A 25,056-nucleotide genomic window follows, 5' to 3' on the forward strand; every position below is an offset into this window, starting at 1 on the left:
TTGTGTGAAGATGCATGGCTTTGTGGTTAGGGGTACTTATCTCGTGATCATAAGGTCATGAGTTTGATTCCCAGCAGTACATTGTGCCCTTGAGCAAGACACTTCATTTTCACATTGCTCCAGTCCACTCAGCTGGCAACAAAAGAGGTATGCCTATATTTCAAACGGCCAGCCTTGTCACATTGTATGTCCCACTGAATCTCCCTGAGAAATACGTTCTAAGGCTATGCATATCTGTGGAGTGCTCAGCCACTTGCACGTTAATTTCATGAACAGGCTGTTGTGTTTGATTGGATCAACTGGAACCCTCATCGTCATAACCGATGGAGTGTCAGTTAACCTCTTGCCTTGCACACAACCATTTCACCCTTGGTTCCACTCCTTCTCTCAACTAAGAGGTCTTTGTCTTGAAAGTTACTTGGCAACCCCTGCTGGTGCTAGCCCCATGTGAAAAACACCCTGTACATTCTGTAAAGTGGTTTTCATTGGGAAAGGCATCCAGCTGTAGAAACCTTGCCAAAACAAACAATTGGAGCCTGGTGCAGTCTTCTGGCTTGGAAAATGGATGTTTGATGATGATGAGTGGCAAATAAAGTCCCCCTCCAACCTATGTCAGTGCTCTACAGTGGCTAGTCTCAGGCCTTCTTGACCTATACTCATCTGCTTGGAATTATCTCAGTGTTGTAGGTTGATGTTTTTAGTCAGATTTTTTTCAATGACCAAAAAACAGAAAAATAAGGAAAGAAAAAAACATATTTTATAAATGGTTCGTTTATTTCGAGTTTTAAATAGAATAATTTATTTTATATAAATGTTTTCAATATTTTTTTAAATAGATTGCGGAGTGTGGGTTGACAGTTTCATCTGTTGATGTACAAATATCCAAGGACACTTGCTTCTTTTTCATTTTTTGTTTTTTAGGGGAATGGATTAAAATCATAATTTATTGTTGAACGCTGACTATTCCTGTTTTACTCTTCACTATAAATATATAAGTTTATGTCAGCATTATTATACTGCATATTATATTATAGCTAGCTATAAGCAGTAGAATTATCTGTTAAATAAAATTTAAAAAAGTCTAAGAAAGGTTTCTGACCCAAACACATTTCACCTTTAAATAATAATTAAAAAAAAAAAATTTAGGTGGATCCATTATTTTTTTGAAAGAATGATTAAAAATTGCACCGGTTTTAAATTGCTTTGAGCTATATTTTAATTAGCTGTAAACAGGGCTACCATATTTCACGTGTACCATTTTTAATTAGCTGTAATTAGAGCTAGAGTAGCGATAAAAACTGTAAGATAAATTTCTTGAAATAATGAATAAAGAATGGATCTCAATGAAAAAAAAATTCACTCTTTAAATGTTTTGACATCTAAGCAACTCCGTATCCTTGACTACCACAGTGAATAGCAACAAGGAGTCTATCTCTTAGCTCTTCCATGGTGGGATAATCAGGTAGACGCATTAAATTGATACTGAAATAAAAAAAGGAACATTTTCATACATAATTACATTTGATGACGCACTTACAAGTGACTTATTAAAACATGCCATGTCCGGTATTTTAGAAATATTTTAACCCTTTAGCACTTAAACTGACCAGATCTAGCTTTTCACACCTACCCTTCAATGTCATTCTAAAAATAGTCCTATTATTGAAATTTGAAAGCTACGAGATAATGCAGGATTAGTTCAAAACAATATGAATAAATAAGCATTACATTTGACAGAATAATCTGAATGCTGGAGTGTTCGTTTTTCTGGCAAACACATTTAGTTAAATCATTTGTAGAAATACGGTTTCAATAATGTATTATAAGCAAAGGTGGGCACTGTTAACCGAAATGTTAATTTTTAATCCATTGATCAAAAAGTTAACGTTGATAACTGTGAATCAGTTAATTCTTTAAAAATGTAATGGAAGTTATTGATAAACCATTAACATTAATTTTTATTACAGAAAAGAAACAAAATCAGTTTTCACTCTAAAAACACCTTTAAAATGTGCCAAAACTATGAAATCATTAACTTTGGAAATCATTATTGGACTAATTAACTTAAGTTAGAGATCGTTAACGAAAATGTTAACTTCATTAATTAACAGTTTGGTACCCAGGTTTGATTATAAGAAACCAGTGGATTCTAGAAGTTAAAGCTTCTCACTATATCAACATCGTGACTTGGTTTCAATCATTTCACAACACACAATGGAACATTTATATTTTTCTGAAAGTTTTTATTTTTCAGTGATTCTACAAGAAATCAGTAATATAACTTGAGATGATTCTCTCTCAGCCTCTTGCTTCAGCATGTAGCATTTGCCACCCATGACCACCACCATCCATAATGAAGTACTACTCCTGCTCTTAAGACAGCCTTGTCTACACCCAACGAAAGACCACCCAGCTGAGTAACATGAAGTCAGTCACTTTCCAACCCCTCAGCTGCACCCATGATGTCTCCTTTCTGTGTTCGGCTCCTTAAAGCTGTTGTCCTGCTGCTACTCCTTATGAATGTATTCTCTTAGACGCCACTGTGAAAGGTTGTTAAATGAAGAGAATCGATGGGAGAGTCTGCCAAATGTCGACCCAACAGAGGGATCAGCTATCCAAGTTGACAGTACCTTGATAGATAAAGCAATTGAGGGCATGAAGATAAGGAAAGCCCCTGGTCCATTAGGAATTATCGCAGAGATGCTTAAAATATCTGGCGGTGTCAGCTATAGTCTAGTCACCCGTGTAGTCGATCAAGTGATACATGAAGGAGTCATACCCAATGACTGGTGTAGCAGCACCATAGTCAACTGCTACAAAGGTAAAGGTGATGCCTTAGACACAAATAATTACAGGGGTATCGAGTTGTTGGATCAGGTAATGAAAGTCATGGAGAAGGTCATAGCCCAACTAATTAGGGAGAGAGTTAGTTTAGACGAAACGCAGTTTGGGTTTGTGCCAGGGAAAAGCACCACTGATGCTATATTTCTGGTAAGACAGCTGCAGGAGAAATACCTGGCTTTTGTTGACATGGAGAAAACTTTTGACAGGATCCCCAATCCCTTATCTGGTGGTCAATGCAGAAATTAGGGATAGATGAGTGGTTAGAGTTGTACAAGCCATGTACAGGGACACTGTCAGTAAGGCGCGGGTTGGCAACGAATATAGTGAAGAAATCCATGTAGAGGTACACCAAAGATCAGTCCTCTTATTCATCATAGCCCTCCAGGCAATGATAGAGGAGGATGCCCCTGGGAGCTTCTCTATGCTGATGACCTTGCTCTAATACCGTACATGATTCCCAATGTGGAGCATGGTAATATTTTGGTGAGGCATGCATACGGTTATGTTAAATTTATACCTTTTGTACACAACGTTTAGTATATCAATAAGAGAATGAGTTTTTAAAAAATTCGTTGCATTCCCTTCTGTGTAAATTACCTTACATGTTTTCACATACCCATCCTACGCACAATTTTCATCAATTTTTGACACTTTAGAGGCATCAGGTAGTTTTCATCATATTCAAGATCGGCATTGTCCCATTTACACTGGGATATGCAGAAGTCATAGTGAAAAACCTTCAACTAATTTGTTCTCGTGTAGATTTCAAAGTGAACAAATTTGAATTACGCGCGCTTTTGGTGCTGGTCGTTGGTGGGGATGATGGGTGTGTGTGATTTATTTTTAAAAACAATAATGAATAATACATTTATTCATAAAGTTTAAACTGAACATGGAATGAAATATATTTATTTATAAACTTTAAACTGAACTTCATTTGTTTAAATTCTACGGAAACAAGCGAAGGTAAGGTAGACGAGAATTTAAACAAATGAAGTTCAGTTTAAAGTTTATAAATAAATATATTTCATTCCATGTTCAGTTTAAAGTTTATGAATAAATGTATTTTTGCATTATTCATTATTGTTTTTAAAAATAAATCACATACACCCATCATCCCCACCAACGACCAGCACCAAAAGCGCGCGTAATTCAAATTTGTTCACTTTGAAATCTACACGAGAATAAATTAGTTGAAGGTTTTTCACTATGACTTCTGCATATCCCAGTGTAAATGGAATTAATTACTGCGATATTGCCATCGCCACCGCAACAACAGCAGATAGTATTCACTGGTTCAAGACATACGGACTGTTAAATATTCAAAAAATATGCCCCTCGTGTGGAGCTAACATGATGGAAGTAGCCAAAAACAATTTGTCGGATGGCGTGATATGGTCATGTGGAAGGCCTTGTAGAAAAATGGTTTCCATTAGAAAATAGCAAATTATAGATATATTATATTATTGGGCAAAAGAAGATTTAGCTAAGGGAATAGCCCAGGAATGTCGTATAGCAAATGTAGCCGTAACAGATTGGAGGAATTTTTGCCGTGATGTATGTGCAGAGTATTATGTTGCACAAAACATTAAGCTAGCGGGATCAAACCGAATAGTGGAGATAGATGAAAGTGCGTTTGTTAGAAGAAAATACAATGTTGGCCATCGGGTTAAAACGCAGTGGGTGTTTGGTGCTTTAGAAAGGGATACGAGAAGATTTTTTGGGTGGCAGTGGAAGACCGGTCTGCAGACACTCTTTTAGGTATTATACAAGACCGTATATTGCCTGGTACAACTATAATTTCTGACCTCTGGCGTTCGTATAATACGCTCAACCAGCTAGGATATAGACATTTAACTGTAAACTATTCAATAAATGTTGTTGATCCGGTAACATTTGCCTCAACAAACCACATAGAATGCCTATGGAAGCATGTAAAGAATCGGAACAAAAGAGAAAATGGAACAGCCCGAAGTTTACTGCAGACGCATCTGATTGAATTCATGTGGCGTTATGAATTCAAGGACGAGATTTTCCAGAAGTTATTGGAATAAATTCAACACCTATATCCATGCGTTTGAAACATTACAGAGTATAAGTATCTACGGAGCATAAAAGTATCACATTTATTTTTAAACTTAACTTCAAACTTCATTTGTTTTCTATTTTGATAAATTCTCTCTGTTGAAAATTATATTTTTATATTTTAAATAATTTGCAATTTCAGAAAATATGTTTTTATATTAAATTTGTGTTTTCTAAGAAGGTGGACGAGTGATTGATAGATAGATAGAGAGAGAGAGAGAGATAGCTCTGGCGAGTCAGTAGCCAAAGAATCAACTCAAACCAGCAGGCAGACAGATAGATAGATAGCTCCAGCGAGTCAGTAAGCCAAAGTATCAACTCAAACCAGCAGGCAGACAGGCAGATAGCTCACTAGCAGTAACGTCCAGCAGGCAGACAGACAGATAGCTCACTAGCAGTAGCAGGCAGCAGGCAAGCAAGCAGACAGATAGCTCACTAGCAGTAACGTCCCTTGTCAGATTTTTCTACTTTCACTTCTGACAGCTAATACCATGACAGTGCCTCAAGATCTGATGTCTCTAAAGTGTCAAAAATTGATAAAATTGTCTGTAGAAGTGGGGTGGTGAAAACATGTAGGTAATTTACAAAACGTGTGTGCATGCATGTATGAATGTTTTTAATGAAATTGTCTACAAATGTGTTATATATATCCTGTAGATTCCTAATATACAAAATTTGCAGGGGATGGGGATCGGAAATTTCACTGGAGCCCACTTCAAATCATCTTAACTTTCAAGAAAATGGATATTTTTTAACGAAATTCTCTACAAATATACCTTAGACTATGTAGGGGACACTTTTTGAGAACCGTCCCCCACTCACAGGTGTTTCTGAACAGGTCGTCCATATTTGTTTCATTTTCTCCGCTTGGTACATCCATAGATTGCTACTGAAGCAAGGAAAGCAAATGAAGCCCTCACCAGAAAACTCGTTATGCTAAAAATAACAGCTAAAGGTCTGGTACACAGAAATATGTTATTAAGACAACTTATCTGTTGCATACGATTTGTTTTTCACTAAGTAAATTCCCAGATAAACATTTCTAATAAAAAGGCAGAAGCACAAATAAGGAATATACACACACAGTTAAATATAGAAGTGTAAAAGCATAATCTCTATAATAAAACATGATATTGAATGGAATAACTCCACGTTTGAACATTTTAAATTACATATATGTATGTGTGGTAGAAATCTATGGATGCACAAACACGCAAAACTGAGAAAATGAAAAAAATTTGGATAGCCTGTTCAGAAACACCCACGAGTGGAAAACAATTCTGAAAAAGAAAAGCCACAATTGTTTTCGGCTGCTTTTTACATGACACCAGCGCTTACAGGGTCACCAAGTATCTTGCAAGACGAATAGCCCCTTGGCTGAGTGGAGGGAGTAGTTGAGAGGGTGGTGATGATGATGGCTTTGTGTCAGTAAAGAGATTACGAGGAGAGGTACGTGTCTTGATAGATGGTAACATCAGTTAAAAAAGGAGAATGAGTTATAATGAGACAGACATAGACTATAGTTAAAGTGTTATACTTATTAATGCAGTAGCCATATGTGCAAATGGCTTTATATTTAACCAAGTAACAGGCTGTACATTAAGTAAACCTAATTAAAGCTAATTAGATGCTGGAATTACTTTTAAATGCATGAATATGTAAAATCATTCATCTCATGAAATGACAGCAAAAAGATAGCCATGTGAGTACCATAATGCAAACACCTCATAGAAAATCAAATTAACTGCAGTATTCATCATCTCTTTGGATGTGCTGTGCCGAGAAGCAGAGGGAAAATGTTTTAGTGCTTAGTGAGAATATTAAATCCATTTCTGTACCACTAGGAGCATTTTTAAACACAACATCCATAAGAGATGATTTCTGGATGAATGCTGCAGTAAATTTCTTTTCAATGTATTTACATTAAGTATGATACACAGATGACTATTTTAATCAAATACAGATTCTGTTGCATATAACAAGAGCAAAAGGAGGTTTATATGAGAGAATACTGAAAATATAAAACTGGACATACCAGGTGCTGGCAGTTGGTAAACATCCAGGACTATAAGCCATGTGGTTGACAGAAAACTTTTGAGTGGTTCCAACGCCATTTAGATTAGCAAACCCTCCATATGGCACTCGAGAACTAAAACAAAAGAGAATTTTAAGAACATACAAGAATCTGATGGGATCTCTTTCCTTTAGACAATGTGTGGTCATAACATGTAATTCACATTCAAGACACAGCTGTGTTTCGGTCAAAGCTACTCCACCAGACCAAGGAATTGAACAAGAACATTGGCTCTTTTTTTTATTTTATAGAAATCAAGAAACAAATTATTTGCTGACGTCTGCCAAACAGATAATAATAATTCATGGGGCGCACACACTATCGAAACAAAGTATCATCTAAAGGAGATGTTCTCTGATGATGAAAATCAACAGCATTCAGATATTCATGTTTAAATCTGCTGAAATATTGAGAGGGAATAAATACATTATTGTTTGGATTTTCACTGTTAGGTGAGCACTTGATGAATTATTATTTCTGTAAGCTTCATTTCTGTTTTTGGTTTGAAAGATTCTTGATGTGAATTTATGTGCTCAAATACAAGGCAGACCTTCAAGAGAGGAGACATGCCACTGATGAAGTCATGATAGTAGCAAAAGGACTTTGACAAACAACTAATTGAGTGTTTAACTAATGCATTAAACAAACTATCAGATATTTAACCAATTGACTAACAATAGAGAAGTGATATTGAACCAGTGCATGTGTTTATTACTTTGATGTAATGACCCTCCCATTTCAAACTTATTATAAAACTGTTTAGCTGCTGGGTACAAAAAGAATGGTCGTCAAAATATTCTTTACATGAGAACAAGGGTTTAAATTACACTTCTCTTCACTGATTGGAATTTAATTTAGACAAAAATTTGCACAAATGGGATTTAAATTTAAGAGACATGATTGAATATTGCAGAATATTTTGATCAGGACCCAGCATCAGCAACAATTAAGTATGAATAATTAAATGAGGTGTGACTATAATACAAGAAGCGGAGGAACATACCTGCCAGTTACAAATTGTAGCAGCATGATGCGTTCTGGTACAGAGATTTCATCAAGGACGTCCCAGAACCACTGGAAAGAAGAAGATAATGGTTTCAAATTTTGGCACAGGGCCAGCAATTTCAGGGGAGGGTTAAGCTGATTACATAAATCCCAGTGCTTAACTGGTACTAATTTTATCAGCCCCCAAATGGGTGAAAGGCAAAGTCGACCTCAGTGAAATTTGAACAATATAATTCAAACAATCACAAACCAAAGTCATCATTGTTTTCCATTTTTGAGTTGGTCAAATGGAATTTGTAGAAATATTCTCTATGGCTAGATGTCCTTCTTCTCCCAAACCCTTACCTCTTTCCAAGCAAAGTAATAATTCTTGAGTCTACTGAACAACCAATATTCTGGATTATAATTATGCAGTGACCCCTTAAGGGGCCACTCATACACCACATCACTATTTTTATTGCTTTCCACCTCCACCCCAATCATTCCATACAGCTTCTCTACAGCAAAACACTTGTTCTGTTCTGGCCCCTTTTCTCATACTTTAACCCCCTCCTCTCCTAACATAAAACTGCCCCCTTTGAAGTTTGTTGTCTCACAAGCTGCATGGCAACCTCAATAGTGATGTTGTCCTGTTGCAGAGAAGGCATGTCATTGATGAGGTCACAAATGGGAACAAAAGGATTTTTGATAAACCTGAGTGATTGATTAACCAAATGATTTAACCAAACAATCAATTAATTCATTAACCAATTGACTAATAATAATAATAAACAAAGTGAAATTGAACCAGTTATTGGTTGTTAGGAAAGGCATCCAGCTATAGAAACTTTGCTAAGTAGAGAGAATAGAGCTTGATGCAGACCTCTAGCTCAACAGATTCTGTCAAACTGTCCAAATGATATAAAACAGATTTTAAATGAATGATGACTAAAATATAATTTCTAACTACCAAATTCACTCACAAGACATTGGTTGGCCAGATGCAGCACACTGAGCACCAAGATAACCCCAAACCAATTGTGATACAAAGACACATGAAAGCAGAGAAAAGGGAATGCTAAGGTTATGATTTTTTTTTTTGCTCTTTTTACTTGTTTCAGTCATTTCCCTATGGCCATGCTGGAGCACCACCTTAAAGGGTGTTAGTCAAAGAAATTGGCCCCAGAACTTATTCTTTGTAAGCCTAGTATTTATTCTATTGGTCTCTCTTGCCAAACCGCTAATGTTACAGGGATATAAACACACCAGCATCAGTTGCCAAATGATGGTGAGGAGGTGGGGATAAACACACCCACAAATATATATATATATATATATATATATATATATATATATATATATATATATATATACACAATGGGATTCTTTCAGTTTCCATCTACCAAATCCACTCATAAAGCTTTGGTCAGCCCGAGGCTATAGTAGAAGACACTTGCCCAAGGTGCCATGCAGTGGGACTGATCTCAGAACTATGTGGTTGGTAAGCAAGCTACTTACCACACAGCCACACCTATATCTATAACAATGATTTGGTTTTATATATAATATACACCCAGAACCACGCTAATTAGCTTAGGAGTGAAATTTAGGATTTCTGGGTTTTCTGTGAATCGATTTTGATAAAACTTTTCCCAGCTGGTTTTCACACTATGGCACCACCATTATTATGTTTCCATTATTCTGTGTAATGCCCTTTCTTTTTATATTTCAAATTCTTCAGCTTTTTGGGTGAACCACACTAATAGCTTTTGAATGAAAATAGCCCATCTAGACATTTTTTTTTTTTCAGAAAATTAAGGGTAATGATACATATTAAGCATACATTGAGTATATATTTAACAGAAAACCAACAACAACAACAATAATAATAACGCATTATTATAAGATTATAAAACAAATCCCTCACTTTAATCACTTGAGAATCCTTATTATAAGTACTATAGACTGTATTCTCTTTCCAGTCCAGTAGATCAATAGTTGGAAGACCAGATAACATCAGCTCCTGGAGATGAAAAAAAAAGACGCAGAATTCAATAGTCAGGACTGAGATTAGATTCCAATGGAAGATGCAAAACATAAATAATTAACAGAAAAATTTGGTAGAAACATTGCATTTCATAAAAATTACAGCAGAGAGGGTATGTCATTGAAGAGGTCACAAATGGGGACAAAAAGATTTTTGACAAATCTGAGTGATTGATTGACCAAATGATTTAGCCAAACAATTGATTAGTTGATTCGTTAACCAATTGACTAATAATAATAAAAGAAGTGATATTGAACCAGTATGTGTTATTATTGGCTTAATGACTCCCAAAATACAACAAAGTTTGCTTCAACACAGGAGATCACATCAAGAATCTTGCAAATCAAATTCAAAATTGAAAAATACCAAAACCTTTTCTTGTAAAGCAGAAAGAAAAGGATCAAGATTCCTGGTGCCTTACTATACTCAAGAAGACCCATGCTCCACAGCAGAAGTGTTAAGACCGGTTCCTCTAGTGATGTAAAGCACTTCTGGCAGTGCCATGTAAAAACGCCCATGCGGCAACACATAAAAGCACCTAGCACACTCTGTAAAATGGTTGGCAATAGGAAGGGCATCTAGCTGTAGAAACCAAATCAGATTGAGGTCTGGTGCAGCTCCCCAACTAGGCCAGCTCTGGTCAAACCACCCACCCAATGCCAGCATGGACAACGGACATTAATGATGATGACAACAAACCAGATTTGCAAAACAAGTTATCAATTATTGATTCGTTGAAATAAGAAAAACTGCCTGACTCACCAATTCATATTCATTAAACATCTGTACCAGTGACTGTGGAATGTATTCATGAAAGCCCTGTAGGAAACTATTAATTTGGGGTTGGATTGCTTTTGTCATTCTCAGTTCAGTGACCAATTGGACATATTCGTGCTGAAAGGACAATCATGGAGCAGCTTTATTTAATGTCATTTGTAAAAATATGAAAACATTAGCAGTGGATTTTCTGATATTCTAGTTATTTAAGAAATGAAAGACAAAACTAAGCAATTCATCTAAGACAAAACTAAGCAATATCTGCCTCAACTCTTTCCATAGCAACCCATCTGAGGCTACCCTCAGTTCTAGGTGAGTGGTTAGGGGTATTCAACTTACATTCATAAAGTCATAAGTTCAATACCCAGTGGCACATTGTGTCCTTGAGCAAGACACTTTATTTCTCATTGCACCAATCCACTCAGCTGGCAAAAATGAGTTGTACCTGTAATTCAAAGGGCCAGCTTTGTCACACTGAATTTCTCTGAGAGCTATGTTAAGAGTACCTGTATCTGTGGAGTTTTCAGCCACTTGTACATTAATTTTACAAGCAGGCTGTCTATTGAGCAGATCAACTGGAAACCCCCATTGTCATAACTGAGAGAGTGCCAAGTACAGCCCTCCTATTTTAAGGGGAACTAAATTAAACCCTAAACCTTCAATCAAAATTTCATATAAATGAAATCAGATTTGAGCGTGATCATTGCTATTCAAGCGTGGTCGTTGCCAGTGCCACCTGACTGGCTCCTATGCTGGTGGTGTGTAAAAAGCACCATTCAAGCGTGGTCAATGCCATTACTGCCTGACTGGCCTTCGTGCCGGTGGCACGTAAAAGCACCCAGTATACTCTCAGAGTGGCTAACAGCTAGGAAGGGCATCCAGCTGTAGAAACCTTCCTGATCAGATTGGAGCCTGGTACAGCCCTCAGTCAAACTGTCCAACCCATGCCAGCATGGAAGGCAGACATTAAACGATGATGATGATAACTAAGCACCAGACTTTTAAAACTATCGGCAGCATATAAAATTAAGTAGATTAATTAAAAACTATAATATATAAAGATGGTGCCAAGCAAAACACACTGGTGAGGGTGCCATGTAAAAAGCAGTGGTACTGGAGTGGTTGACATTAGGAAGGGCATCCAGCTGTAGAAACACTGCCAAAGCAGACAATGGAATCTGATGCAGCACCTGTTGAACCGTCCAACCCATACCAGCAAGGAAAATAAATGTTAGTTGATGATATTGGAACCTGCATAAAACATATTCAAGGGAAACTGCACTTCTAAGAAATAATAGGTCCTGCTTCAATTTTTAGATGTGTCTGTATTTGTTGCTAATACAGCAGAGTTAAAGAGGAGTGTTTACCTTATTGCTGTCGTTGACGGTCAGTTTACTGCCACCAGGCTTCAATTCAATTTCTTGTAACATACCAAAGACATCAGTTTGTACGGAGAATGTTAGGTTCAATCCCAAGTTGTTGATTTCGTGATCAAGTAACCACTGGACAAAATAATAATAATAATAATGATTTCAAATTTTGCCACAAGGCCTGAAATTTTGAGGGAGAGGGCCAGTTAATCAGACCAACCAGTACATAACTGGTATTTAATTTATTGACCAAAAAAAAAAATGTCACGCCTTGTACCTAGAGAAGAAAGGATTATTGTTATTATGAAATTAGATGCATAATTTGTGGAGGCGCAATGGCTCAGTGGTTAGGGCAGCGGACTCGAGGTCATAGGATCGCGGTTTCGATTCCCAGACAGGGCGTTGTGAGTGTTTATTGAGCGAAAACACCTAAAAGCTCCACGAGGCTCCGGCAGGGGATGGTGGTAAACCCTGCTGTACTCTTCCATCACAACTTTCTCTCATTCTTTCTTCCTGTTTCTGTTGTACCTGTATTTCAAAGGGCCAGCCTTGTCACACTGTGTCACGCTGAATATCCCCGAGAACTACGTTAAGGGTACACATGTCTGTGGAGTACTCAGCCACTTGCACGTTAATTTCACGAGCAGGCTGTTCCGTTGATCGGATCAACTGGAACCCTCGACGTCATAAGCGACCGAGTGCCAACAACAACAGATGCATAATTATTGTGAACCTTACCTGGAGATTCTTTGCATATTCCGGATCAATAGAGGAAACATCTTTGTAATTTACAGGAATTCCTTAGTTTGGAAATAGAAACAAAATACTAATAATAATTATAATAACAATAATAATAATAATAATTATAATAATAATAGTAATAATAATAAACATTAGGATGTGAATAATGAGTATATTATACATGATGTATCAATATTATAGTAATGCTTTTTCTGAAAAAAGCTTATTGTGTATGTGTACATATACATACGTATGTGTGTTTGTGTACATAGTGGAAGTGAATTTTTCGTCCTTTTCATGTGTTCATTGACCTTAAACAAAAAGCCTATCCATATGGTGTCATTTATTTTCAAATTTCTTATGTAACAGTGTCTGAGATGTCTGTTCTTTGATGGACAAAAATAATCATTACTCTGCTTGGAAACACGTTGGGGTTGTCAACAGAAAGACCATCCAGCCATGGAAAATACTCTCACCTGATCCATACAAGCATGGAAATATAGGCACTGATTTGATGATGATGATGATGATGATGATGATGGAAGCTTAGTTTTAATATTCTATAAGGGCGCAGGCATGGCTGTGTGGTAAGAAGTTTGCTTCCCAGCTACATGGTTCTAGGTTCAGTCCCACTGCATGGCACCTTGAGTACTAGTGTAGCTAGAGAGTGTGCCACCCAGGACGGCCCTTCTGTTTGCTGCCCTCGGACTCCACAGAAAACACATATTGCCTACAGCAGACCCAAAAGTGGTGCACCCCCACCCCCAGCTATGCTAGTGACCTTGAGCAAGTGTCTTCTACTACAGCCTTGGGCCGACCAAAACCTTGTGAGTGGATTTGGTAGACAAACTATTATTAACACTGATGGCAACTATTGAAAAGAAAGTTATTTAAAGAATTTCTATTATTTTTTTTTGATATCCTGGTGTTGGATATATAATTTAACAAAGCAGGGGGAAAGAAAGTATTCACATGATACGCTACTATTACTGCTACAGAAGGTGAAACACTCTCTGCCAACGGCTCACAGTGAACTGCTTACCATCAATTGCTCACAGTTTTTTATTTTGTAGTTATGTGTCAGTCCACTTTTAGTCAGTTGGGGCGGTCAGAATCTTTCCACAAAAATTTGTTTTGAATTCTGAAAATTTTAATACATGACCGGCACCTGTGCCAGTGGAGCACTAACAGCACCGTCCAAGCGTGATCATTGCCAGAGCAGCTGTCTGGCTTCCATGCTAGTGGCCCGTAAATAGCACCATTTGAGCGTGATCGTTACCAGCGTCGCTGGACTGGCTCCTGTGCAGGGTGGCATATAAAAAACACCATTTTGAGCGTGGCTGTTGCCAGTGGCACGTAAAAGCACCCACTACACTCTCGGAGTGGTTGGCATTAGGAAGGGCATCCAGCTGTAGAAAATCTGCCAAATCAGATTGGAGCCTGGTGTAGCCATCTGGTTCACCAGTCCTCAGTCAAATTGTCCAATCCATGCTAGCATGGAAAGCGGACGTTAAACGATGATGATGATGATGAAAATAAATACAAACTGAATGTGATCCGTGTGCTTGTTTATGTATATACAAGTAGACATCCATTTATTTTTAGAGTACAACAAAAGCAGAGGCTTACTTACCTAAAATATGTTTATAGAATGACCGAGTGAAGTAAATATTTAGCAGTTGTCGATGATAGAGAGCCAAACCAAGGATATGACCAGCAAAACGGAAATAATTCAGATGATCAGGATTTATAGAGGAATTGCTGTTTGGTTGGAATGTACAACCTAAAATATAGAGATAGATTAGATAGACAGGGATAGGTTAATTCATAGATTAATTCATTACTAGGCCTGAAATTATAGGTTTTTGAAATATTAAGTCCTTCAACTGACTTCAAAACTTATGTGAAGAAAGCATACAATATACCTTTAAAAAAAAAAAAAATAATAATAATAATAATCTTTTCTACTGGAAACATAAGGATTCAAATTTGCGGGTAGGGATTACATTGACGCCAGTGGTACTTATTTGATGGACCCCGAAAGGATGAAAGGCAAAGTTGACCCTAGCAGAATTTGAACTCAGAATGTAGCAGCAGGCAAAATATTGTTAAGCATTTCGCCTGGCATGCTAACGATTCTGTCAGCTCGCATAATAATAATAGTAACTGATATAAATGTTGGTTGTTTAATTGAGATAGAGAGAGAGAGAGAGAGAGAGAGAGAGAGAGAGAGTAAAAGAAGATATAGAGAAGTTTATGTCGATAGGGGTGATAAAGAAGACAGAAGCTATTTAGTTGTTAGGTGTCAAATACATGACACATACTTGCGCGCGCACACACACACACATAGTGACTTGACCATAGTTTAAGAGGAAGGGTAAAGCCATATACATGTAAGTTTGTATGTATTTATATATATCATAAAGGCCAATGCGAGTGCCGGCTGACTGGCATGTAAAATACATCATTCGAGTGTGGTCAATGCCAATGTAAAAAGCACCATTCGAGTGTGGTCAATGCCAGTGGTATGTAAAAAGCACCCACTACACTCTTGGAGTGGTTGACGTTAGGAAGGACATCCAGCTGTAGAAACTTTGCCAAATCAGATTGGAGCCTGGTGCAGCCTCCTGGCTTGCCAGTCCTCAGTCAAACCATCCAACCCATGCCAGCATGGAAAGTGGACGTTAAACGATGATGATGATTGTCATGATGATCATCATCATCGTTTAGTGTTCATGTTCCACACTGACATAGTTTGGATGGTTTGACAGAATCAGCTGGGTCCAAGGACAGTATCAACCTCTAGTGTTACTATGGCTGGATGACCTTCCTAATGCCAACCACTTTATAGTATACACACACACACATATACGCAATATTAACAGTGACTGTTTACCCAGGGTGGCAAAAGTCAACTTCCAAAGTTACCCATCACATGACAGGTAACACTCTAGGATAAAAATAATCAACAACAATCATTTTATTTTTTTGCCTAACTACAAGAAATACATTGTATTTTGTATTTTTTAAAAACCTGTAATTTTATATTTTAATGTGAAAATTTTATCATTATCACTACTGTTGTTGTTGTTGTTATTAGATATAAGGATAAGTTGAAACAATCACTCAAGTCGTTACAGCCTAATTTAACATCTTGGGGAAAGTTATTTCTAGATCAATCTCCAAGTGGTGCAAAATGTGTCATAATACATCTAAACAATTGGAACTGATGAAATAGAACAATGAAAAGAATTGTATCCGGCAATCAATAGACACATTTGTCCAATCCCAGACAAAACCCTTGCCCTCATCATCCTTCTGAGCAAAATCTGCATCTAAACTCAAATTATATTCACACATCCACAAACATGCAGCCTCTTTTATTTTTAATCCTCCTTTTTTTTTTTAATCCTTTCCTTCAAACACTTGTTGAAATCAACAAGAGTGACCATCATCATCATTATTATTATTATTATTATTTAAGACATCGCACAATATCCAATATTGAGAGGTTGTTGATTGAAGATATTGTGTCACAACAAGGACCTTAGACAGACAGAATACTTTACACAATATGCATCTAGATTGTAGGGTATTTTTATAAGGTTTTCAGATGTTTTTTCAGATTGGGTGGTATTGAACCCAATTATTATTATTATTATTAATATTATTATTATTAATAATATATTACATGTATGTTATTATATTAAAATAATTTGATGATGGAATTTTTATTTGAAAATTAATTAGTGAAATACTTACCATCCGTAGATTGTGTAAATAATGCATAATCTGGGTTGAGAATTTCTTTAGATAAAACATCAAACCATTCTCTAACGACTCCCAAACCCTGAAAGATTGATAAAAAAGAAAACTTGTTGACAAAACATTTATAAATATTTCCGTAAATTCATCTCTGAATAAGATGTCCTGAAATGCATCATGGTTTAACATCTACTGTTTTTACTAAAAATATTTTCATAGCGTTATGTTGGGCTTGAGAAGAAAACCCATCAAGATGAGCAAAATTAGACATGGTAGATACCAGTGTCATGCAAATTGGCACCCATGCCGGTGGCACGTAAACGCACCCCGGTGTCATGCAAATAGCACCTGTGCCGGAGGCATGTAAAAGTACCCACTACACTCTCAGAGTGGTTGGTGTTAGGAAGGCCATCCAGTCATAGAAACAATGCCAAATCAGACAGGAGTCTGGTGCAGCCTTCCAGCGTGCCAGCCTGGTCAAACCATCCAACTTGTGCCAACATGGACAACAGGCATTAAATGAATGATGATGATGATGATGATGAGTACCTGAAAAAGGCTGCAGGGTAAGACAGCTGAAATGTGACTGTAACAACCAAGATGAGGACAATAGTTCAAATATATCCATTCATCTTTCCTCTGCTAGCATGTGTTAGATGTGTACATCTTCCTGAGGCAATGTTTTACAGCTGGATGCCCTTCCTATCACTAACCATTACCTGTTTTCCAAATAAGGGATTTTTTTTTTTATTCCAAACATCTTCAAGCAGAGCTTAATGGACAATTAGATCTTTTATCATTTACTTGTTTTGGCACAGGACCAGCAGTTCTGAGTAGGAAATCAATTACATTGACCCCAGAACATGACTGGTACTTATTTTATCAACCCCCAAAAAGATGATAGGCAAAGTTGGCCCTACTGGAATTTGAACTCAGAGTGTAAAATCAGAAGAATATATCATCCCCAGTACTTGACATCAGTGGAATTTGAACCCAGAATGTAAAGAGCCACAACCAAATACAGCAAAACATTATTCTCATCACATCGGTGCAGAGACACAAATTATAGATTAGTGCACAGTACTAATTATTATAATAATGATAATCCTTTCTACTATAAGAACAAAGCTTGAAAATTTGGGGGAGGGAATTTCAACCCCTGTGTTGAACTGGTACTTAATTTATTGACCCCAAAAGGGTGAAAAGCAAAGTCAACCTCAGCAGAATTTGAACTTAAAATGCTAAGACAGATGAAATGCCACAAAGCATTTTGCCCTGCATGCTGACAATTCTGCAAGCTCACCGCCTGAATTTAAAAATAATAATAATAACAAGAGCACTCAGGGAGCGCAAACCTCCACCAAGACAAAACCAACGTCCTCTCAATGATTAGCAGGAGATGATTTTTAAAATGAGAATATCTGAAATAAACTCGACTACTTTCACAAACGAGAATACTAAAAATGAAACTGACCGCTCACAAAAATTAAGTAAAAAAGCAGGAAAAATAATCCAGAATCCTTGTGTGGTACCTGATTGATCCCAAAATTTAATCAGTTTGTGCTAGTCATGAGGCCAAAAATCCCCAAAAGTTTCATCCAAATCCATCCAGCAGTTCTTGAGATATTTTATCCATAGACAAACAAACATACAATCAAACACGACTAAAACCAATACCTCCGCCTTCGCTAAGGCAGAGATAATAATGGTTTCAAATTTTGGTATAAGGCCAATAATTTAAGGGGAACGGAGAAGTCAATTGCATTGATCCCAGTATTCAACTGATACTTATTTTATCAACTCTGAAAGGATGAAAGGCAAAGTTGACCTCAGCAGGATTTGAACTCAGAATGTAGAGAAAAAATGCCACTAAGCATTTTGCCTGGTGTACTAACGATTCTAGCAGCTTGCCACCTTAATAATAATAATAATAATAAATTCCTAGTATTTTTAAAGTACTTTCACTCCACTTACCATTCCTTTTTCTCCTTCAAATTTCACAGAAATGTTTTTCTTTAATTTGCCAGAATTTATTTTGTGCAACATCTCACAACTACTGTCAAAGACACGTTCTGAAAGAAGAACGAAAATATAAGAGTCAGAGGAATTTACATAAAAATATAGAAGATGTGTGTGTGTGTGTGTGTGTTATTTAGCTGTAAAATTACATCAGTGATTCTAAAGTCCAGAATCTCGTGTGTAGCCCACATATTGAATTAGGTTATTAATCAAATTTTCTCTCCGTGCAGCAGAGAATATATTTTAATACAATATGAAAAGAAAATTAGTGATTTATAACTTAATTTGATATGTGCCATGCATGAAATTCTAGGCCTTTGAGTCACTTATGTAACTTTATAATTAGTAACATGTGTGTGTGTGTGTGTGTGTGTGTGTGTGTGTGTGTGTGTGTGTGTGTGTGTGTGTGTGTGTGAAATAGATGTAAGATTTGTTTAACTTACGTCGATCAATAACTAATGACTCCTGTGAAGTTGGAGAATCAAACATATCATTGTTGTAATCTTCAGGGTGGAGGTTTTCATAGAACCACTCCTGTCGAGCTTCAAAAGGCTGTGAAAGAAAGTAGTGAAGAGAAAAGTTACTAGCAATGACTAAGACACAACAGAGAAAACACACACACACACAAATTTGTTGGTATTACTGATTATCAAAGAAAAAAAAAAAATGAAACAATAAAATAGACAGAGAATTCAACATTAATTAATCATTAGGGAACATGCTTTTTTTATCTTTTACTTGTTTTAGTCATTAGACTGTGGCCGTGCTGGGGCACTTCCTTGAAGAATTTTAGTTGAATGAACCAATTTTTTTAAGCCTGGTACTTATTCTATCAGTCTCTTCTGCCAAATTGCTAAGTTACAGGCAAGTAAACACACCAACACTAGTTGTCAAGCAGTGATAGGGGACAAACACCGATGAAAATATATATATATATATGATGGGATGGTGAAGATTTCCTGGTTTTAAGGGTATCGTGAAAGGCCTGGTTGGAGGCCCAACCTTATGAGTTCTTTTACAGGTCTTCCAAAACTGAAGGACCGCTGCAATAAGTATGTGAATCTAAAAGAGGGATACATTGAATAAAATCATAATTTACTGATCCTCTTGTATTTTCTTTTATCCAAAACTAGGAACTTTTCAGCATCCCATTTGAATGTTGAAATGAGATGAACAATATTAAGCCTTTTGATATCCACTTGCCTGGGACTTGCTCTGGTCCAAACTCACTGTTTTAAATTGATCTCAATAAAATGATCTCAAGAAAAACAATGTTAATAATAAATGATTTCCATCGAGAAGATTGCAAACAGTTGTCCCCTTCTGTGAAATTATTATCGTATCATATTTTGGACAGAAATGATATCAGCTCACCCATGAACATGCACTGGGGAAAAATAAGGGAAGTTTCAACAGGAACTGCTTTCTTTTAATTACATAGAAATGATATAATATAATGTTGACAAATTTTTAGTACAAGGCCAGCCATTTTGGAGGACAGGGTAAGTTGATTGTATGAACCCCAGTGTACAACTGGTACTTATTTAATCGACCCTGAAAAGATGAAAAGTAAACTTCATCTTGGTGACATTTAAACTCAGAACATAAAGATGGACAAAATACTACTAAGCATTTTGCCCAGAATGCCAACGATTCTGCCAGCTTGCTACCTTATAATAATAATAATAATAATAATAATAAAAAAAGGTACTGAAACCTATTTGAAAATGATACCAGGCCTACCATCCCTACAGGAAGTGCAAACAATCGTGTTAACTGGAACGACTCATGTACTGAGAAGAGCATTATCGCTGTGGAAACAACATTCATTCATGAATTTATTTATTTATTAATTTTTTTACAAACATATTTTACCTGTGAATTTGCGTGTGTAAACTGGGAGTGCATACAACGAGTTTCTCTGCCCTAGGTGTACGGAAAACATTCAGCGAGAAATGGAAGAAAATTTGAAGAAAGACGAAGAAAAAAAAAACATAATAATAATAGCAATGAGAGAGAGAAGTGATAGAAGTGTTGGGCTGTACCTGTGCCTTAATGATATGAAGGAACTGAGACATCAATTCAGGGCATTCAAGTAAAAAATGAAAATGATCAAAAATAACTTTGGGGTTCCTGAAAATAGAAGAAATAAAATATAATTCTATTCTCAAAGCATAACAGTTTTTATTATACAGTTCTATATTTAAGAGATGAGGAATTATGTACATTATTTACATTTGACGGATATTTGTCCTCATCTTGTTTGTTGTTAACACAACGTTTCGGCTGATATACCTGCCAGCCTTCATCAGGTGAAATTTCAAACCTGGGTTCTCATTCCTAAGGTATTTTTCGATGTTGTTATTCCTATTATTATTATTATTATCGAACTCGAAATCTTGGGGCTAGCAGCCCGCGCTCTTAACCACTATGCCATATGCCCATGGGCAATTATGGAGTGAATTTTAGGGCTTATAAATCTAATATTTTCCTATCCTTCCTTAATACCGGTTCCCATATTCTACTCATATCTGCATTCGGTCTGCTTAGGAGGTTGTTGTGTCCTAGCATATGTGCTGCTTCTTTTAGTTTTTGTATTTTCCAGTGGTGTTCTCTGTATCAAAAAATACCTTAGGAATGAGAACCCAGGTTCAAAACTTCCCCAAGACACCTGATGAAGGCTGGAGGGTATATCAGCCGAAACATTGTGTTAACAACAAACAAGATGAAGACAAATATCTGTCAAATGTAAATAATGTACCTTTAAAACATGTTTTTAAAGCAACAAACATACTTTATGAAAGAAGATATTTGGTAGCTGGGTAAAGTATCTTTTAAAGAGTCACATGGAATGGAGAAAATGTCAAAGAGTAAAGATGAAGAGAGATTTCATCTGCTGATTTCAGTCAAGCTGAAGCACAAGTTAGAAAAGTTTGAAGACCAATATAAATGTGGAGTAGTTGTTGAAATATATTCAAAAGACAATACACTAAAAAGATACGTGTAGTTCTTGGAGGTAAACTCTGCAATTAAAATATCAGAGGAGTGTTTTAAGCCTTTGGATATCACACTGCCTCAGAGTGCCCCTGGATCTATGCTACGAATTTCATGTTTTAAAGTGATCTAAATTAGAAACCTTCCATCAAAATTTCATTCTAATTTATGTTTCAACAAAAGTTATTTTAGTAAATCCTTTGTTATTTTCAAGATTAATGGAAACAAAGGTAGTGTATTTCTACTGAAATATGGTAAGATTCAACAAATTCTTCAAATAAAAACAAAACAATTGCAATAAAGTTAAAAAAATCTTACAAATACTTGCCTGGCAACAAGAGACTTCAATACTTTATTATGACGGCTAACAAAATCTATGAACGTTGGTGGTGTCAGCCTAGGAAAATATTTTACATTATTAAGTATGCGTGTATGTGTGTGTCACAGATCAGAATAGTAATAATTCAATCAGTTCTTTCTCGAAAACAAATTTTACACCCATCGCAGAATAAAATTATTAATTAATTTATGCACACTTACAAAAATTTTTTTCATAATGTTAACTTTAAAATCAAATGATGCTGCGTGTAGTTATAATCTGATTTTGACATATAATAAATTTTTATTTTAATGTATATCATTAATCTCTATTATAAAGGCATCAATTTCACAAACAATTCATAAGTGAATTGTGCTCAGCAACTGTCTCATTGGCATTAAACATCATTATTTATATATTTACATAATTAAGATACATAATCTCACTTCCGTGCCAGTGACACGTAAAAAGCACCATTTGAGCATGATCGTTTCCAGCTTCACCTTACTGGCACTTGTGCCGGTGGCATGTGAACAAAACACTGGACTGACTCCTGTGCAGGTGGCACGTAAAAAACACCCACTACACTTTCGGACAAAATACTGCTAAGCATCTTGTCCAGCATGCTAAGGATTCTGCCAGTTTGCAAGTAGGTGCCTTAGGTATAATAAAAAAATACTCAGACAAATACATAACAAAAATACCAGGACTTACAAATATATGTAACATACAGAAAATTGCACTACTGGGTACTGCACACATTCTACACAAAACACTTTCAATACAGTAAACATAAAAGCACCACAGCAAACCACAGCACATACCCAAGGCGCACAGAGCTGCGCTCGGTAGTGAAGTGAAAGCACGTTATAAAAATAAAACTACTGAACAATAATAATAATAATAATAATAATAATAATAATAATAATAATAATAATAATAATAATAATAATAACAATCCTTTCTGCTGGAGGCACACAGCCTCAAATCTGGGGGAAGGGAGTAAGTTGATTACATTGACCCCAGTGTGTAACTGGTACTTATTTAAATGACCCTGAAAGGATGAAAGGCAAAGTCAACCCCAGCAGAATTTGAACTCAGAACGTAGCGGCAGATGAAATACGGCTAACCATTTCACCCAGCATGTTTATGATTCTGCCAGCTCACCACCTTCTTAATAATAATAATAACAATAATAATAATAATAATAATAATAATAATAATAATAATAATAATAACTGAAACTCACGGTTTTGGTGTCAAACATGTACAACACTGATAAAAAGCCTGTATAACAGCACATATTCGGGGCACCGTGGCAGTGATAATATCTTCATTTCTAACAGGCAGAGCCTTAATGTTAAGTGTTGTTGCACTGGAGTCGTTTTCTGTCACATCTTTACTTTCAGATCCTTCTTCTGGAACTACTGCTTCGCTCTGTTTTGGTTCTTCAGTCAAGGATGTTTCTCCTTCTTCCGTATTCTCGGTACAAGAATCTTCATCTATATTGTCTTCAGATGCTTCTTTATTATCCTGATCTTTAGACACCTCAACAGATTCACCCACATCTGCAGGTTTGATTTTTGTCCCCTCCCCCTGCGTTTGTGGTCCTTCACCAGCCTGTTTGGTGCTAATGTTATTGAATTCTTCTTCCAGAAGGTTAAGCCAGTCTCCAAGTAACTTCCATAAGACTTCTAATGGCTATAACAATGACAGATAAATATAAGGATGAAGAAGATGACCATGTAGAATGTATTGGAAATCACAATTGAGGAACTGTAGTAACAGCAAAACTAAAACAATGCCATTTCTACAATAAACATTTAATCTTTTTGGTGCCAAACCTGTCCAAGCTTGACCCTGGTTCTATGAGACAAACTTCCTGTTTTAAAATGATTTAAATTTAAATCTTCCATCAAAATTCCATGTTAATTTATGTTTAATAATGACAAAATTATTTTAATAAATTCTTCACTATTTTCTAAATTAATTGAAACAAAGACAGCATATTTCAACAGAAACATGGTAACAAAACACCATTTTGAATTAATCATTCATTATCTCAAAGCTTTGAGATTTCAATGATGAGACAGTTTATTTTAAGAATGACACTGTAGAGTAGGGATGGGAAACCAGATTTAGTCAGATTGAACATAAAACAGAATATTTGGGGTCAGATATAGCTGGTTTAAATGCTAAAGGGTTGAGCATACATAAAAGTAGCAAAGAAAAAAATATATGTATAGCTTACCATGAAGATTTTATTGGCTTTGAGGTTAGCAGCTGACGTACCATTCAAAGGGACTAAATTATGAGATTTGGTTTTGGTCTTTGTCGTGTAAACTTGTTGATAAAGTTTACACAGAAAATTGATACATCTTAATAAGCATTGTACTTCAGATTCTAGAGAACTCGAAACACTATGGTAAAAAAATAAAGGCAATTTACAACTCAACAATTATTTTGATTTGAATATAGGAGCTGAAATAGAATTTCAATCTGTTACTGGCAAAATGCCTTATATCTTTTAGTTAAAATTTACATTTATTTTCAGCAATTCAAATAGAAGTGTCAACCATAATACCACCAAGGCATTATATAAGAAAGAAGCACAAGTTACAAGAGTCAATGGGACATGTTTTGGTTGAGGGAGTCAAAATGCCTGAGTCAGGGATTCAAATCTTGGCGCTGACATCTAAGCAAAATAGATTGCTCAACATTTCTTGACATTTGCTTTGGTTCAATTAACGCAAATACAAGAACCAGTGTGTAGAAGTACCAGGGTTGCAGAATGTCAAAATAAATGCAGTTTTGTTGTATAAATTGGCATCCATTTATAAACATTTGGGTGTATATCTAACATCATTCTGCATCACACAAGAGATGATTCTTCCTCTGGTTAGAGAGAGAGTCAACTGCAGCCAACATTCCCAAACAATCAAGTACCTATTCTTGACAGACAGATGAGATGAAGCAATGTAGAATGATGTGTTCTGCAGTGGGTTTCAGCTCACAAGTTATGAGAGAGAGAGAGAGG

At 36.2% G+C, this 25,056-nt stretch overlaps 1 protein-coding gene across 1 annotated transcript in view; it reads right to left on the reverse strand.

Annotated features, from left to right (window-relative positions):
• Nucleotides 1-753: 753 nt before the first annotated feature.
• LOC106869625 (E3 ubiquitin-protein ligase HACE1) overlaps nucleotides 754-25,056 on the reverse strand; it is a 79,135-nt gene continuing 54,832 nt past the window's right edge. Inside the window, exons 12-26 of the mRNA XM_014915435.2 lie at nucleotides 24,271-24,439; nucleotides 23,269-23,720; nucleotides 22,029-22,097; nucleotides 20,752-20,839; nucleotides 19,150-19,258; nucleotides 18,662-18,759; nucleotides 16,685-16,772; nucleotides 14,556-14,705; nucleotides 12,920-12,981; nucleotides 12,179-12,313; nucleotides 10,797-10,928; nucleotides 9,915-10,010; nucleotides 8,007-8,077; nucleotides 6,965-7,078; nucleotides 754-1,482 (exon numbers count right to left, since the gene is read on the reverse strand). Of these exons, the coding sequence (XP_014770921.1) occupies nucleotides 1,380-1,482; nucleotides 6,965-7,078; nucleotides 8,007-8,077; nucleotides 9,915-10,010; nucleotides 10,797-10,928; nucleotides 12,179-12,313; nucleotides 12,920-12,981; nucleotides 14,556-14,705; nucleotides 16,685-16,772; nucleotides 18,662-18,759; nucleotides 19,150-19,258; nucleotides 20,752-20,839; nucleotides 22,029-22,097; nucleotides 23,269-23,720; nucleotides 24,271-24,439 (1,936 nt within the window). The 3' untranslated portion in view covers nucleotides 754-1,379. The remainder of the gene's footprint in view (nucleotides 1,483-6,964; nucleotides 7,079-8,006; nucleotides 8,078-9,914; nucleotides 10,011-10,796; nucleotides 10,929-12,178; nucleotides 12,314-12,919; nucleotides 12,982-14,555; nucleotides 14,706-16,684; nucleotides 16,773-18,661; nucleotides 18,760-19,149; nucleotides 19,259-20,751; nucleotides 20,840-22,028; nucleotides 22,098-23,268; nucleotides 23,721-24,270; nucleotides 24,440-25,056) is intronic.

The sequence above is a fragment of the Octopus bimaculoides genome, chromosome 3 (assembly GCF_001194135.2).
Source record: "Octopus bimaculoides isolate UCB-OBI-ISO-001 chromosome 3, ASM119413v2, whole genome shotgun sequence".
Taxonomy (NCBI): Eukaryota; Metazoa; Mollusca; class Cephalopoda; order Octopoda; family Octopodidae; genus Octopus; species Octopus bimaculoides.